The sequence below is a fragment of the Anomaloglossus baeobatrachus genome, chromosome 5 (assembly GCF_048569485.1).
Source record: "Anomaloglossus baeobatrachus isolate aAnoBae1 chromosome 5, aAnoBae1.hap1, whole genome shotgun sequence".
Classification (NCBI taxonomy): Eukaryota; Metazoa; Chordata; class Amphibia; order Anura; family Aromobatidae; genus Anomaloglossus; species Anomaloglossus baeobatrachus.
The window spans coordinates 354461121-354478811 of record NC_134357.1 but is presented as its reverse complement, the minus strand read 5'-3'; the positions used below and the strand labels follow the sequence as shown (position 1 = coordinate 354478811).

The following is a 17691-nucleotide window of genomic DNA, read 5'->3' as shown; positions in this document are numbered from 1 at the left end:
TAGCAGCTATTTTACCATGACGGCTTGCTGCACAAAGTCTCCTCTTAACAGTTGTTATAGAGATGTGTCTGCTGCTAGAACTCTGTGTGGCATTGACCTGGTCTCTAAAGTGGGCTTTACACGCTGCGACATCGCTAGCAATTGCTAGCGATGTCGAGCGCGATAACACCCGCCCCCGCCATCGTACGGCCTATATGTGGTGATCGCTGCCATAGCGAACATTATTGCTACGGCAGCGTCACACACACATACCTGCTCTGTGACGTCGCTCTGGCCGGCGAACCACCTCCAATAGAAACGGAGATGAGTGGGATGTAAACATCCCGCCCACTTCCTTCCGCATTGCCGGTGGAGGCAGGTAAGGAGATGATTGTCGCTCCTGTGGTGTTACACATAGCAATGTGTGCTGCCGCAGGAACGACAAACAACATCGCTAAAAAGCAGAAAACGATTTTTTATTTCAGGACGACCTATCCGTGGCAAACGATTTTGCCCTCTTTTGCAATCGTTTCAGATCGCTCTTAAATTTTACACACTGCGATATCGTTAATGATGCTGGATGTGTGTCACAAACAACGTGACCTCGATGATAATTCATTAATGATATCGTAGCATTTAAAGCCCCTTAATCTGAGCTGCTGTTAACCTGCGATTTCTGAGGCTGGTGACTCGGATAAACTTATCCTCCGCAGCAGAGGTGACTCTTGGTCTTCCTTTCCTGGGGCAGTCCTCATGTGAGCCAGTTTCTTTGTAGCGTTTGATTTTTTTTGCCACTGCACTTGGGGACACTTTGAAAGTTTTTCAGACTGACTGACCTTCATTTCTTAAAGTAATGATGGCCACTCGTTTTTCTTTACGTAGCTGCTTTTTTCTTGCCATAATACAAATTCTAACAGTCTATACAGTAGGACTATCAGCTGTGTATCGACCAGACTTCTGCACAACACAACTGATGGTCCTAACCCCATTTATAAGGCAAGAAATCCCACTTATTAAACCTGACAGGGCACACCTGTGAAGTGAAAACCATTTCTGGTGACTACCACTTGAAGCTCATCAAGAGAATGCCAAGAATGTGCAAAGCAGTAATCAAAGCAAAAGGTGGCTACTTTGAAGAATCTAGAATATAAGACATATGTTCAGTTGTTTCACACTTTTTTGTTAAGTATTTCATTCCACATATGTTAATTCATAGTTTTGATGCCTTCAATGTGAATCTACAATTTTCAGAGTCATGAAAATAAAGAAAACATTTTAAATGAGAAGGTGTGTCCAAATGTTTGGTCTGTACTGTGTATATATATATATATATATATATATATATATATAATATATATATATATATATATATATATATATATATATATATATATATATATATATATATATATATATATATATATATAAAATGTTGGTCACATGTAGAACATTTGATTATCTCCTCTGTGCCAATCAGAACCAGGTCATGCTGACTGATTTAAAGGAATCCAATTGTTAATCAGCATATACTCATCCTAATATGTGAAGCTTGTCCATGGTAATCTATATATGTCATATGATGGACTGAGGTTCATGGGCCCATGGGAGGATATTTCTCTGTGGGCCCACTCTCCAACCATATGGAAAATGAGTTTGTCCACTTATGGGAGAAACAACCCATAAGAAATAGACCGTAATGCCATGTGACTGGCCCTGAATCATCTTCTGATGAACCCTTGAGGTCCATTATCTAGTTATTTTAGGAACTGAGGACTCGTCATGAGCTCAGCTCTTTCACCACTATTTGTATAAAGCCCCAGAACCCCTTACATAATTAGGCTCATGGATAAAATAGGAATCATCCTTTATCTCATATTCATTTCCACCCATATCAAGCTGTGTCTGTGGGAGAATGGGAGCACTGACACTCTTGTGTAGTGAGCTGTGAACGACTTAATGATCTGACTGAATTTGGAAGAGTCTAGAGAATTGCATCACTGGCGGAGACCAAGATTTAACTATTCAGTGGAGTAAACTAACTTGACGCCTATCGTGAGTGTAGTTCTATGTCCAGACTTTTGTTCTGTGTGTCCTTGAATATCTACTGTCATCGCTTCATCTGTCTTTTTGTACAGTATACGTGTAATGTATTTTACCTCTTTTATCACAACCCATTTCCTCCGTAGACCATGTTCTGCTCCAGTACATTACACACTGGTATATACCTGTTCAATGCTTTTATCATCTATTATTCAATTCAGCACTAGATATTTTTTAAGAATAAGTTTCATATTAATGTAGGGGGGCATGTGGGCAGTAGCGGGGTACTCCTGACATGCACATTTATGGAATCATATAGCAAATAATTAAAAAATCTGAGATCTACACCCATTTGGAAAAGAGAGGTCATTGTCTGTTTCGGTCTGTTTTTCTACGAAGGTGAATGGAGAGAACCACAAACATGGACAGCCACTCTACTTTTATTTTTCCTTTCTAGAGGTGGGACCTGCATCTGTAAACAAAGGAGTTGTTCCATAGACAACATACAGTATATCACCCATTTGGTGGATAAGTAATAAATGCATTATCACAGGAGGTCCATGTGCTGGGATCCCACTAGTCATGAGAACTGGGTTTCCAAAGGCCCATATGTAAATGAATTGGTAATGAGCATGTACGACTACTGCTCCATTCCAGTGTATAGCGGTGCTGGATGTGCATACTCATCACCTCTGTATTCACATATCGGACTTTGGGCCTCACATTCTTAGGGTACGTACCCATGACCAGGACCTGCTGCGTCCTTGACGCGGCAGGCCCTGACCTGCGGGGCCTCCAGTCTCCTCCGCAGTTGCGTGCGCTCAGAATCAGGGTTTAGCGCGCTGCGGTCTCTCGCTTGTGTTCTACCTACAGAGGACGCTTTCGACTCTGCAGCAAACAATTTACATGCTGTGGCTCGGAAGGCCGCAGAGCATGTCAGCTTACGCTGCGGGCCAAACATGCACAGTGGGCACGGGATTTCTATAAATCCCATCCATTGTGCTTGTACTGTACAATGCAGCATTTTGGATGCAGCTAATTCATTCTGCGTCCAGCAGCCTTTTGGCTTTAGGTGTCTCAGCAACCAATTCTCACGGATCATACATGTATCATCAATCTTTTGGATAAGTTATGGTATGAATGGGACAACCTCTTTAAAGTGTGCCTGTAATTTTACAAAAGTTTTATAAAAGTTTTATAGCTTACAGTTTCTGATCATTGCAAATTATGGGACCCACTTGATCTCTGAAGTCTGAAGCTCTTGTATAATCTCTGCACATAGAGCAATGTAAGGGCTCAATATAAATCTGTCCATACACAGCTCTGCGAGAGTGAATATACAGACCCATAGACACTATGAAACAGGTATACTTCTGTGTGCTCAAGCAGGAGCTGAGAACTTCAGAGCAGTGATTCGAGAAATTGGTGGGGGTCCCAGGACCAGGACCCCACAGATCAGAAAGACTACTGTATATAGTTACACTTTAAGTCATTGGATCGCCAAACTCCAAATGGGAACTGACAAAAATCTGATGTGAATGAAGACAGTGGATTTTCAGATCAGTGGAACAGGGCTGAGAGAACTATTTTGTTACCTGTTCAACCTATGTGTCTTCCAAAGTATGCACAATATCTTCATCTTTGAATAGAAATAACAAGGCTGGTCAAAAAAGCCAACCTGAATTGTCCAAGAAAACCAAGAGCTGCCAAGTTTACAGAGTAACCATGGTTTTAATTTTTATTTCATAACTCAATAGTATACTTCAGATATATTACAAATTTGCTTATTTTTATCAGAGAAATCTGCTGTTTTCTCCTTCTAGATTGATTTTTCAACCTCAATTCACAGGTAAAAGCTGTCTTCAGTGAAGACTGATTTCACCATTACTGAGATATTGTTATTATTTATTATTATAGCGCCATCAATTCCATGGCGCTTTACATGTGAAAGGGGTGTACATAATAAGGACAAATACAATAATCATAAACAATACAAGACACAAACAGGTACAGGAGGAGAGAGGTCCCTGCCCGCGAGGGCTCACAGTCTACAAGGGATAGGTGAGGATACAGTAGGCGAGGGTAGAGCTGATAGTAAGGCACTGTATCAGACTGAGGGTTATGGCAGGTAGGCTTGTCGGAAGAGGTGGGTCTTCAGGTTCCTTTTGAAGCTTGCCAAGGTAGGCGAGAGTCTGATGTGTTGTAGCAGAGCATTCCAGAGTATGGGGGAGGCACGGAAGAAATCTTGGATGCGATGGTGGGAAGAGGAGATGAGAGGGGAGTAGAGAAGGAGATCTTGTGAGGATCGGAGGTTACGTGCAGGTAAGTACCGGGAGACTAGGTCACAGATGTAGGGAGGAGACAGGTTGTGGATGGATTTGTATGTCATGGTTAGTGTTTTGAACTGGAGTCGTTGAGCAATGGGAAGCCAGTGAAGGGATTGGCAGACAGGAGATAGATGGCAGTTGGTGATTGTAATATTCTATGATCGAGAGGCTAGAGGCATATATAGACATTCAGCTCAAGTTCACCATCTGTCATCTAACTAAATAACAGATTGCACCCATGAATTGAGAATATTTAGAATGAACGATCAGTCAAGGAGGAGAAAAAAAACCAAACATATTTCTCTGATAGGATATACGGTATTACAAAGTTTTCTTATTTTCATGTTTACTATTGATTTATGAAAAAAATTAAAACTATGGTTATTCTTTAAATCCTATTCTGGCATCCAATATGACGATTAGTAAAATGTCTCCATCTACCATGTTTGATATCAATACTAAATTGAGTGTTCATATCTCTTTTTCCGAACATTTATCTCTTTTCCTTTGGTTTTCCTATGACTCTCATCATGGACGTCTTTTCCAGTTTCTGGATTATAAAGTTTACTATAGCAGAGTTAGTAGACATTAGACCCACATTTTATCAGTAGAACAATACAAGGCAATTACCAATGTCCCCTGTTGAGGTGATACAAAAATAGAGCAAAATAGTCCGGGAATTTCTAAATTTAATGTAATATTTTATTATCTTGACTTTCCCTTAGCTAAAGACAGAGATTCCAATCATATCTTTTTTTCAGAATTAAAAAAAATTAGTAAACTTTATTAAAAAGACAGATTAAAGGGGTTGACCACTACTTTAACATTGATGACCTATCCTGACCTATCCTCATGCGGGCGTCACACGAGATGATCTATCGTGCGATATGTCGTCGGGGGTCACGGTTTTCGTGACGCACATCCGGCATCGTTCACGACGTCGTCTCGTGTGACACCTCCGAGCGACTCTTAATCGGTTGTAAATCGTGTATCGTGTACACGTCGCTCATTTTTAAAAAATCGCTTAATCTTATTTGCGCAGATTGTTTATTGTACCCAGGGCAGCACACATCGCTCCGTGTGACACCCCGGGAACGATGAACACAGCTTACCTGCATCCCGCAGCTCCCGCCGGCTATGTGGAGGGAAGGAGGTGGGCGGGATGTTTACGTCCCGCTCATCTCCGCCCCTATGCTTCTATTGACTGGCGGCTGTGTGACGTCGCTGTGACGCCAAACGTCCCAACCCCTTCAGGAAGTGGATTTTCGCCACCCACAGCGACGTCGCTAAGCAGGTAAGTATGTGTGACGGGAGTTTAACGACTTTGTGCGACACGGGCAGCGATTTGCCCGTGACACACAAACGACGGGGGTGGATACGATCGCTCGTGCGATCGCACGATAGATCGTATCGTGTGACGCCCGCATTAGGATAGGTCATCAACGTCTGATCATCCAGGGTCTGACACTGCCACTCCCGCTGATCAGCCGTTCTCAGAACCGGCAGCGGCAATAATCAGTCCGACACCCTACAGGCCCAATGATCAGCACCAGACAGCCACTAAAATGCTCATGTCCAGATTTTCCACGTCTTCCGATAGTGGCCGGGTACTGCACATCCACCTCCTATTAATTTGGATGGGAGGCAATGTTCAGTACTCGGACACTGCTGCTATCAGAAGAAGGGACAGCTCCAAAACTGAGCATTTTCGGCTGCTTGCTGCTGAGAACAGCTGATCGTCGGGAGTGGCGGACGGTGTCGGACCCCTGCATATGAGACATTGATGACATATCCTAAAGGGTGCTTTACACGCTGCGACATCACTAACGATATATCGTCGGAGTCACGTCGTTAGTGACGCACATCCGGCGCAGTTAGCGACATCGCAGCGTGTGACACCAAGGAGCGACGATCAACGAGCGCAAAAACGTGAAAAATCATTGCTCGATGACACGTCGCTCCTTTCCCAAATATCGTTGCTGCTGCAGGTACGATGTTGTTCGTCGTTCCTGCGGCAGCACACATCGCTGTGTGTGACACCGCAGAAACGAACATCTCCTTACCTGCGTCCACCGGCAATGAGGAAGGAAGGAAGTGGGCGGCATGTTCCGGCCACTCATCTCCGCCCCTCCTCTGCTATTGGACGGCTGCCGTGTGACGTCGCTGTGATGCCGCACGAACCGCCCCCTTAGAAAGGAGGGGAATCGCCGGCCAGAGCGACGTGACAGGGAAGGTAAGTCCGTGTGACGGGTGTTAGCGATGTTGTGGACCACGGGCAGCGATTTGCCCGTGGTGCACAACCAACGGGGGCGGGTACGCTTGCTAGCGATATCGGTATGGATATCGCAGCGTGTAAAGTACCCTTAAGGATAGGCCATCAATGTTAATGTAGTGGCCAACCTCTTTAATTCAAACCTTCAAATGAGCCACATAAAAGATATGGAACTTTTTAAACTGTAAAAGAACTGGATCACTGAATGCATTGATTTAGCTATAGAAGGTTGCACCCACACCCAGGCCACTATAGTCCTGTCATATAAAGCCTCATGTACACAGCAAAGCCGTATACATGGAATCTGTACATAGGCGCTCTGCAAGCAGTATTAGGGCTCATTTTATCTGTGAGATTACACTGCTGTAATATAGTAGTGTACTTGATCTCTAAGTTTATGCTACACATCGCCTTTGCAAGAAATAGTGGCGCAGTTATATTACTCCTTTGCTCAGCAACATCCAGGTAAGGGGTACTTTGCACGTTGCGACATCGCTACTGCGATGTCGTCGGGGTCAAATTGAAAGTGACGCACATCCGGCGCCAGTAACGACGTCGCAACATGTAAAGCCTAGATGCACTGATAAACGATCGCAAAAGCATCGTAAATTGGTGATCTGTGTAGTGTTGGTCATTTCCATAATGCCGGTGCAGCGACAGGTACGATGTTGTTCGTCGTTCCTGCGGCAGCACACATCGCTGTGTATGAAGCCGCAGGAGCGGGGAACATCTCCTTACCTGCGTCCCGCCTGCAATGAGGAAGGAAGGAGGTGGGCGGGATGTTTACGTCCTGCTCATTTCCGCCCCTCCGCTTCTCTTGGCCGCCTGCCGTGTGACGTCGCTGTGAAGGAGGCGGGTCGCCGGCCAGAGCGACGTCGCAGGACAGGTAAGTGCGTGTGAAGCTGCCGTAGCGATAATATTCGCTACGGCAGCTATCATAAGAGATCGCATCTGCGACGAGGGCGGGGACTATCGCACTCGGCATCGCTACAATCGGCTAGTGATGTCGCAGCGTGCAAAGTACCCCTAAGTCTTTGCATGTGAATGAGTTCAAACTTCTGAGAAATACTAATAATTCTGCAGCTTTAATGTTAAAAAAAATTCAAAAGAGGAAACAGATGCCTGTGGAAAGCTGTATGGACTGAATGCCAACCCAAAAAGGGGGAGCCACACCCCTGTTTGTACAAGTATAAGAAGCTAAAGAGAAATCAAAGAAATGAGCCAGACCATATGTTGGTATACGTACAAAATGTAGTTGCATGTTCACTCTGTGTCCATTTAATTGAAAAAATATGAGATAAAACCAAAATGAATACAGAATTTAAGAAGGAGCTCTGTTTTTCCTTCATCGATTACAGCAAAGCCTTTGACTGTGTTGATCACCAGAGACTTTTGGAATACCATGACGTATATAGGTGTGCCAAACCATCTGATGAGCCTCATCAGGAACCTTTACATCAACTAAGAAGCAACAGGTCCTAATGGAACACGATGACACGGCATGGTTCAAAGTAGAACGAGGTGTCAGACAAGGCTGCATCCTCTCACCATTTCTCTTCAATTTATATACAGAAGCTATTTTCAGAAAGGCTGGTCTTGCCAAAAAAGAATCAAAATTGCTGATTCTATCAACAATCTTAAATACACAGACAATACAACATTGATAGTAACAAGTGTAAATGGATTGAAGGACCTATTATGGAGTGCCAAGATGGAGAGTTCGAACATGGGATTGCTACTCAATATACAGAAGACAAAGATACTGACTACTGCCAGGTACAAATGGGAGACATTTGAGATGGATGGTGACAAACTGGAAGTTATAAAGGACTTCAACGTACTCGGATTAATGATTTCTCAAGATGCATTGACGACACCAAAAGTCAATAGGAGAGTAGCTATGGGCAAATCAACAATGAAGTCTCTGGACAAGGTCTTCAAATCGAGGAACATTTCACTAAAGACACGGCTCATACATAGTTTGGTCTTTTCTGTGATAATGAATTGATGTGAAACGAAACGATGTGGACGATAAAGGAACAAGAAAGAAGAAAAATCAACACCTATGAAATGTGGTGCTGGAGAAATATGTCATTAATACCATGGATGGCAAGAAGAACCATCTAATCAATTTTGGAACAAATTATTCCAGACATGTCACTCGAAGCAAGGATTACCAAGCTGCAACTTGTTACTTTGGATACATCATATGAAGAAGCTCACTAGAGAAGAACTTCATGGTCGAAACAATAGAGGAACAAGGTGAAGAGAAAGACCAGCAACCTAATGGCTTGATACTTTCAAGATAATGGCAGAGAGAGGACTAGGCTTGCACAAGGTCGATCTTCCTACAGAGCATTCATGGATCAAGTCCCAGTGGGACTGCTACAGCAGGCATGTGTAATCCTGCAAAGTGTTCATGGTACATAGTATGAACAATTCTATCTAATCATCTAACCTATCTTTTTGCCGCTTTGAATATAAACGTATTCTGGTGTTTTCCTGGCAGTTATGAAGCCTCTGTACATTAGGAAACAGTAAAGTCATACTGTACTTTGAACTTTCCAAATAAAATAGTTGCATGATGAGTAAGTGCAGTTATTGCCTCCAGATTGTGTGTGTGCCACAGGGATCCAGCTGTCCGCAGTTTAGAACACACTTCATGTTACGCCCTGAGCTGTTTTTTCAAAGTGACTTTCTAGATTCAATTTTCAATTATTTATGCTGAGATAAGGACACACAGGATTGATTGTAAGGGGCTAAAAAAGAAACGATTTTCACATATACATAATCTACAGGTACTAAATCTATACCCACGTTTTCCACATGCATTGTTATACTAGATGGTGGCCCGATTCTAACGCATCGGGTATTCTAGAATTTATTGTGTAGTTAATATAGGATTTTTGTTATATATATAGATGTTGTTGTGTGTAGTTGCCAAGTGTTTGTGTAGAGCGCTGTAAATATTCTGGGTGTTGTCTGGGTGTGGGGGTGTGTGAGAGCGGTGTTGTTTGTGTGTTGCGTTGTGTGTGTTCCGTTGTTTGTGGAGTGCTGTGTGTCTGCAGCATTGTGTGTGTGTGGTGCTGTATGTGTTGCACGGTTTGTGTGGGTATGTGTGTGGGGTGCGTGTGTGTGTTTTGGGGAAAGGTATGTTTTGTGCAGTGTGTGTTGCACGGTGTGTACGTATATTTGTGTGTGCTGCGGTGTTTCTGTGTTGGGTGTTGTGTGTGTGCGGCGTTGTCTGTGTGTGTGGGTGTCTGTGTAGGGCGGTGTTTGTGGTTCCCAGTGTGTGTGTGGTGTGTTGTACGGTGCGTGTATGGCGGTGTGTGTGTTTTTGGGGGAGGTGTGCACTCCCATCGTGCTCCATCCCCCATGCTGCGCACCCTCCATCATGCTCCATCCCCCATGCTGCACACACCTATCGTGCTCCATCCCCCATGCTGCGCACCCCCATGGTGCTCCATCCCCCATGCTGCGCACCCCCGTCATGCTCCATCCTCCATGCAACGCACCCCCATCATGCTCCATCCCCAATGCTGCACACCCCTATCGTGCTTCATTCCCCCCATGCTGCGCACCCCCATCGTGCTTCATCCCCCCATGCTGCGCACCCCCATCATGCTTCATCCCCCCATGCTGCGCACCCCCGATCGTGCTTCATCCCCCCATGCTGCGCACCCCCCATCGTGCTCCATCCCCCATGCTACGCACCCCTCAGAGAGGAGTATGATAGGAGGACTATAATAGGAGGAGTATAATAGGAGGAGTAGTCCTGGGGAGAGAGGAGTATAATAGGAGGAGTAATCCTAGAGGTGAGGAGTATATTAGGAGGAGTAGTCCTGGAGGTGAGTTTAATAGGAGGAGTAGTCCTGGAGGTGAGGAGTATAATAGGAGGCGTAGTCCTGGGGGGAGAGGAGTATAATAGGAGGAGTAGTCCTGGGGGTGAGGAGTCTAATAGGAGGAGTAGTCCTGGGGTGAGAGGAGTATAATAGAATGAGTAGTCCTGGGGAGAAAGGAGTATAATAGAAGGAGTATTCCTGGGGAGAGAGGAGTATAATAGGAGGGGTAGTCCTGGGGAAAGGGGAGTATAATAGGAGGAGTAGTCCTGGGGGAGAGGAGGATAATAGGAAGAGTAGTCCTGGGGGGAGAGGAGTATAATAGGGGGAGTAGTCCTGGGGAGAGAGGAGTATACTAGGAGGAGTAGTCCTGGGGGGTGAGTAGTATAGTGGGAGGAGTAGTCCTGGGGAGAGAGGAGTATAATAGGAGGAGTTGTCTTGGGGGGAGAGGAGTATAATAGGAGGAGTAGTCCTAGGGGGAGAGGAGTATAATGGGAGGAGTAGTCCTTGGGGGAGGTGTATAGGTGCCAAATGTGTGAGGGGAGGCGGGGCCGAGCGGCTAAAGTGTGCGGGGGGAGGGGCCGAGCGGGCAAATTGTGCGGGAGCGGGGCCAAGCGGCCAAAGTGTGCGGGGGCGGAGCCGAACGGCCAATGCGACGGTTGTCACTGTAATGACGTCATTTTGGAGCAAGACAGACAGACAGACAGACAGAGACAGAATAAGACAATTATATATATAGATATTTGTTATCTTCATTTGCATGTATATGTTTATTTATAGACTTTTGTACATACATTTTCAGGTTGTGTTTCTGTTATACAGGGATATATTTTGATGGCCCAACCACTAAATCTCAAGGATTGTACAACCTAAATAGAGGCCCCCATAAACTAATGTTGGCCGAATCTGCCAAAATCCAGTTTAATGTGTATGGGGCCCCCCGATAGATGATGTCAGAGGAAATAAACTTTCGGCATGTCTGATTTCAGACTATTAACCCTTTTGTTTTCAAAGAGAGCAGTTGCCAGAGATGTCTCTCATAGAGAACACAGGAGCGCACATCAGAACGGACACTCCTATGTATGGAAGAAATGGCCAAGATAGCTGCCAGCTGAACAATCGTCTGACAGCTATGTAATGGGGGGACTTAACACTATACCATGAGCATTTTTGAGCCAAAGTAAATGTTATATGGCTCTTACAATTACTTGTGTTCTAGTGATGTCTCACACAGAAGATGCACCCTATAAGGCTATGTGCCCACGGGAGCTCGTATCTGCGGATATATCCGCATTTATGGCCGCAGGTTTCCCGCAGCACCTCCCCGGAATCCGCAGCTATACATAGCTGCAGGATTCCAGCGGAATTGTTTCGGTAAACCTGCGGACATTCATGTGATTTACCTGCGGAACTCCCGGCCTCTATCTCCATAGTGGAGGTAAATTCACAGAAATAATTGACATGCAGTTATGTGTGGCTGCGGGACATCCGCAGCATATTCCGCAGCCACACATTCCGCAACATGCACACAGACACTCCCCATGTCCCTTAGGGTAACTGTACTTACATACTTACGTACATCGCTGTGATGCCGCACGACCCACCCCCTTAGGAAGGAGGCGGGTCGCCGGCCAGAGCGACGTCGCAGGGCAGGTAAGTGCGTGTGAAGCTGCCGTAGCAATAACGTTCGCTACGGCAGCTATCACAAGATATCGCATCTGCGACGGGGGCGGGGACTATCGCCCTCAGCATCGCTACAATCGGCTAGCGATCTCGCAATGTGCAAAGCCCCCCTTAGACACTGTTCACTTTAGCATTGAAACTATGAAATTATTCATAGAATGGACTCCACAAACTGTCATGGCTTCTGCTATAAATGGAAGCCATGATATTAGTGAGAACAGAGCGAACAAAAGGAAACACAATTTTATACATATCTTGTATTGGCTGCTAGAAGGCTTTATGAGTTCTCAGAATGTTAGACAAATTACATTGTCTATCAGAATGCTCTATGAACAGTGATGGTTGAACTTGCAGATATCCAGGATCGGCGGGCCTAACAGGGTTTAAAAATAAAAATAAACCGGCTCCGGACTGGAATTGATCCCGGATATCTGTCCGGATGCTAGTCCCCATATAACTCTATGGGGACCAGAATCCAGCGCTTAAAAATGGTGGTAGAAGGGATAGAAGGATTTGAGCAAGCGTGCTACACTTACCGAGTCTCCGGCGCGGCTGTAACTGCTTCTGGGCTGCTCACTGTTCTTCCGAGGCTGCTCATTTACCTTCATGCATATTAATTTCGTCCCCACCCACTGGCAGTCCTGGTGTCTGTGATTAGTTGTAGTTAGACGCGCCCCCAGCCTAAAAATAAATAAGTATATAAAAAATTGTCGTAGGGTCCGCTCATATTATGATACTCAGCACAGATAAAGCTTACAGCTACAGGCTGCAGCCCCCAGCTGTTTGCTTATCTTGGCTGTGTATCAAAATAAGAGGAACCTCAAGTGGCTTTTTCCCCCCCAATTATTTAAATAAATAATTTAAAATAACGATGTGCGGTCACCCCCAGTTTTGATACCCAACCATCAAAAAGCCAACAGCTGGGAAACTTTATGCTCAGGCAGGGGAGACACATGTTTATTGGGGCCCCCAGCCTAAAAATAAGCAGCCTGCATCCGCCCAGGATTGTTGCATCCATTATATGTGACAATCCTGGAATTTTACACGGCTCATCCCGATTGCCCTGGTGCGGTGGCAATCGGGGTAGTAAACGGTTAATAACAGCTGACAGCTTCCACTATACCCTAGATTAATAATGGGAGGCGTGTATGAGACCCCCCATTACTAATCGATAAGTGAAATGAAATAAACACAAACACTGGAAAAAATCCTTTATTTGAAATAAATTACAAAAAAAATCTTCTTAACTCCTTTACTAACCCCCAAAATACCCAAGTCCGACGTAATCCACACAAGATCCCATGACAAATCCAGCTCTGCTACATCTGAAGTGACAGAAGACTCCATAGAACGTGACCGCTCGCTGTGAGCTTCAGGCAGAGACTGAGCTGTGTGTTGAGCAGTGACGTCACTCAGTTTATTTCCGGTCACAGCTGGAGGTTCCCTTGGTTTTTCACCTGTAACCGCAGGTAACCGGTCCTCAGGTGACTTCATTAAACTCAGTGGCCTCAACTCAGGTGAGGTCAGTGTGTTCACAGACCTGCATCTCTTGGCAGAAAACCGCTGTTTTTTTTTTCCAAGAGATACAGATTTGGTGCTGAATCTTTTACACCATATTCCTGCAACCCAATCTACACCTCCTGTCAAAAAAACGCATCATTATCGCATCATACTGGATGTGGTTTTGATGTGGATTTTTTAGCAAGACATGCAGTTTTCTGCCAGGAGGTGCAAATTTAGTGCTGAAATGTCTGCACCAGATTTCAGCACCAAATTTGCACCTCCTGGTAAAAAACCCTACCGAAACGGCGTCAAAAGACATTTTTGGGCCAAGAGGTGCAAATTCAGTGATGACATTTTTATACCATATTCCTGCACCTAATCTACATCTGCCAAAAAATTGCATGCCTACTGCATCAGACCGAATGCGGTAGTGATGTGTTTTTTTTGCCAGGAGGTGTAGATTGGGTGCAGGAACATGCTGTTGAAGGTGAGGTGAGGTCACTGATTTTACTGAGGTCATCTAAGGTCAGGTTACCTGTGATCACAGGCGGAAGGCCCTGGGAACCTTCAGCTGTGACCACAACTAACCTAAGTGTTGTCACCTCTCATCACTGCAGCTCATTGCCTGCCTGAAGATCACAGTGGGCGGTCACATTCTATGGCCGCCAGAGGTCACTTCAGATGTAGCAGAGCTGGAATCATCATTGGACTTTATGTGGATTACGTCAGACCTGGGTGTTTTGGGGGTTAATAAATTGGTAAAAGAAGGTGTTTTTTTTTCTTTTATTTTTTAAATAAAGGATTTTTTCGTTGTTTGTGTTTATTTCTTTTCATTTACAGATATTAATGGTGGGGTCTCCCATTACAAATTCAAGGCTTAGTGGCAGCTTTGAGCTGTTATTAACCCCTTGTTACCCCGATTGCCACCGAACCAGGGTAATTGGGAAGAGCCCAAAAAAGTTCTGGGATTGACACTTGTAATGGATGCGACAATCCTGGGTGGCCGCAGGTTGCTATTTCTAGTTTAAGGGGGGGGCAATAAGCATTCTTCCCAGCCTGAGATTACCAGCACCCAGCTGTTGGGCTTGATCATAGCTGGGTATCAAAATTGGGGGGGGGACTGCACGCCTTTTTTAATCATTTATTTATTTATTTATTTAGTTAATTTAAAAAATATATAAATCCACATGCGGTTCCTCTTATTTTCATACATAGCCAAGATAAGCGCACAGCTGGGGGATGCAGCCTGTAGCTGTATGCTTTATCTGTGCTGGATATCATAATACGGGCGGACTCAATGATCATTTTTTCTTTCTATCTTTATTTTTACAGTACTAGGGTGGGGGTCATATATACCAGGATGGGGGACATATATACCTAGAAGGGGACCAAGTTTGAGGGACATATATACTAGGATGGGGTACATATATATACCAGGATAGGGGACATATAAAAATGGAAGGGGTCTAGGATAGGGAACTGGAATTGGCCTAGTATGAGGGACATTACTACATAAGGGGGAAGAGGGCAACACATATATTTATAAGATTTAGAAAACTATATGAGAATACACATTTGACCAACATGCAAAGACGGGGGCTCAGATCCAAATCTTACACCAGGGCCCATCATACGGTAGTTATGCCACTGCTGAGATTAGTTAACTCATGTCTGGTATTGTATACCATTGTGGTATACATGACCCCCATCCTAGTGTATATGATTCTCTTCCTGTGCCCCTTTCAGGTTTGTGTCCCTCCCCATCCTAGTATATATCTCCCCCATTCCAGTATATATGACCCAATGGGTCTCTGTGCCACAATACACTTCAGCTGAATGTGTGTCCTCAAATGCACATCTAGCTGAAGTAGGCACGGGGGTCGGTGAGCCCCACTGCAGCACAGGCCCGGTTGCAATCTCTGCGACCACCATCATTGCGCCCCAGGATCTCAGTATAATGTTTGCATATTTCTATCTGCACTGATTATGACCAATAGACACATGTTGGAATGTATACATATGTTTTTACTTGGCACGTATTGTGAAATATTGGTGCATAGAAATGATCTTATCAGTACTGACACAAAGCAACTGACATCATCTGCTAAAATATGTTGAAGACTTAAATATATTTTATGAATATGAAAATTTTGCCGGCTGACATTTAGGCACAGTATTTTGAATGATGTTCATTAATGTCATGAAGAAATGTACCAGTTAAAGGACAGGTCTTTAAATCAAGGGTTGACGACTATCTCCAGGGCATGAGGAAATAATGTCTCTGGTGAAAGACCTGTTATTGATATAGTATAGACACTTGAGTTGTCTCCCTGTCTCATTATATAATGTACTACCTATTCATCATCTTGTCTCCACAGTGAAGTATATGAAGGAGATATCTCCCTTCTTCAAAGGCTCTACGTCCGGTGTTCCAGTAAGCTGGGATGGTACATCTGCAACCCCTCCTCACAAGAAGAGCTCTCCAGCCTTACCTCCTCGGGATATCAAGGATGGGAAGAGCATACCACTGAAGATGTGTTATGTATCCCGCACGTTCTTACCTGCTGATCCTGAGCCCAGGTGAGAAAGGGAATAATCCTAAAACTCTTATAATCCTCATAGGATCATATTTGTAGAAGACAATAAGGAACCACCTGCCAATGCTGGTATATTTTGTTGCTCTGCTATTCCAGAACAGAATGACTTGGCACTTGTCTTGCTTTACCAATGCCCCAGTAACCATTTTCTGCTCATCCATAACAGGTCCCCAAATCCTATACCCATGGGTTATTGAGCCATCTTAAATTGGGTTTCTAACAGGCTCTATAACAGAGTTATGGTACATACAGTATGTCCTCGGCTTTCATCTATTCCTGTTCAGTTTTTTAGCTGGCCCTCTGCCTGGGATTTCTCTGGTTACCTGTGTGTGGTTGAGAGCGAAACATTGCTGCAGTTCACAGCACAGAAGGAATGAGGGCATAATCCATCCAGTGCTCTTCAACAGAGATGAATGGCACATAGATGTTAGTTACTGTGCCAGTTTCAACCGTACATTTTTAGGTCATATATTCATAAATCAACACTTCAGTCCAAACTAAAAGACTGGCTATACCTAGTCAACATACTTGGAGTAGGGGGAAGAAAAGGGTTAATCCACGCTGCCAGAACAAGATCACTGAAGATTGATGGAGGTTAAAACGTCTGATCTTATTGTTCTAAGCGTTTCGGAGTCGTACGACTCCTTCTTCAGGTAAAATAATCAATAGGGATTTTGTTCTGAAGGAGTTGTACAACTCCGAAATGAGTAGAACAATAAAATCAGGTATTTTAACCTTCATTGATCTTCTTCTGGCAGCGCGGATTAACCCTTTTCTTCCACCTACTCCATTGCTGTTTTCCGTGGGTTCTGCAGCAGCCCTCTATACTATGTGCTCATAGTAGTTGTCTGTACACAACCGCACTAGGTTAGTGCACCTTAATAATTTCTTGCTGGTACCACCAGATAACACACCATTTGCGCCCCCCCTTCTTTATTTTTCTCAGTTTTTTAACAATAGTCAACATACTTGGCACCCCTCTTTTGAATGAACCTGTCACAGTCCTTCATTCCAGTCCATCTTTATCATTGCTACGAAATGGCCACAGCCGTCCGTGACTCCAATGTAGAGCATCCTTGAAAGTCTCAGAAGAAGGCAACCTTCCTTTTTTAGGGTACTTTCACACCATTTTTTTAACATGCTTTTGACGGACATCAGAAAAAAACCGCAAACCGCATATGACTGGATCCTGTTGAACGCATGCAAACGCAAGTGTTATTTTACAGGATCCTTTCACTTGCAGTTTATGGACAGGCATTGGAGTAATTTGATCGGAAGTCAATGGAACTCGACCTGACAGCCTGCAAATGCACACGTCACTCTTGAAGGGAGAGGGGATTGAGGGAGGAGAGAGAGGAGAGGGAGAGAGGAGAGAGGGGGGAGAGAGCGAGAGAGGAGGGAGAGAGGAGAGAGGGGGGAGGGAGAGATAGAAGAGAGGGGGGGAGAGAGCG

General features: G+C 44.5%; 1 protein-coding gene across 1 annotated transcript in view; it reads left to right on the top strand.

Moving 5' to 3' along the window:
* The window catches only part of SNTA1 (syntrophin alpha 1), a 97807-nt gene that overhangs the window by 61403 nt on the left and 18713 nt on the right, over positions 1-17691 (top strand). The window contains exon 3 of the mRNA XM_075349924.1: positions 16022-16223. Within this exon, the coding sequence (XP_075206039.1) occupies positions 16022-16223 (202 nt within the window). The remainder of the gene's footprint in view (positions 1-16021; positions 16224-17691) is intronic.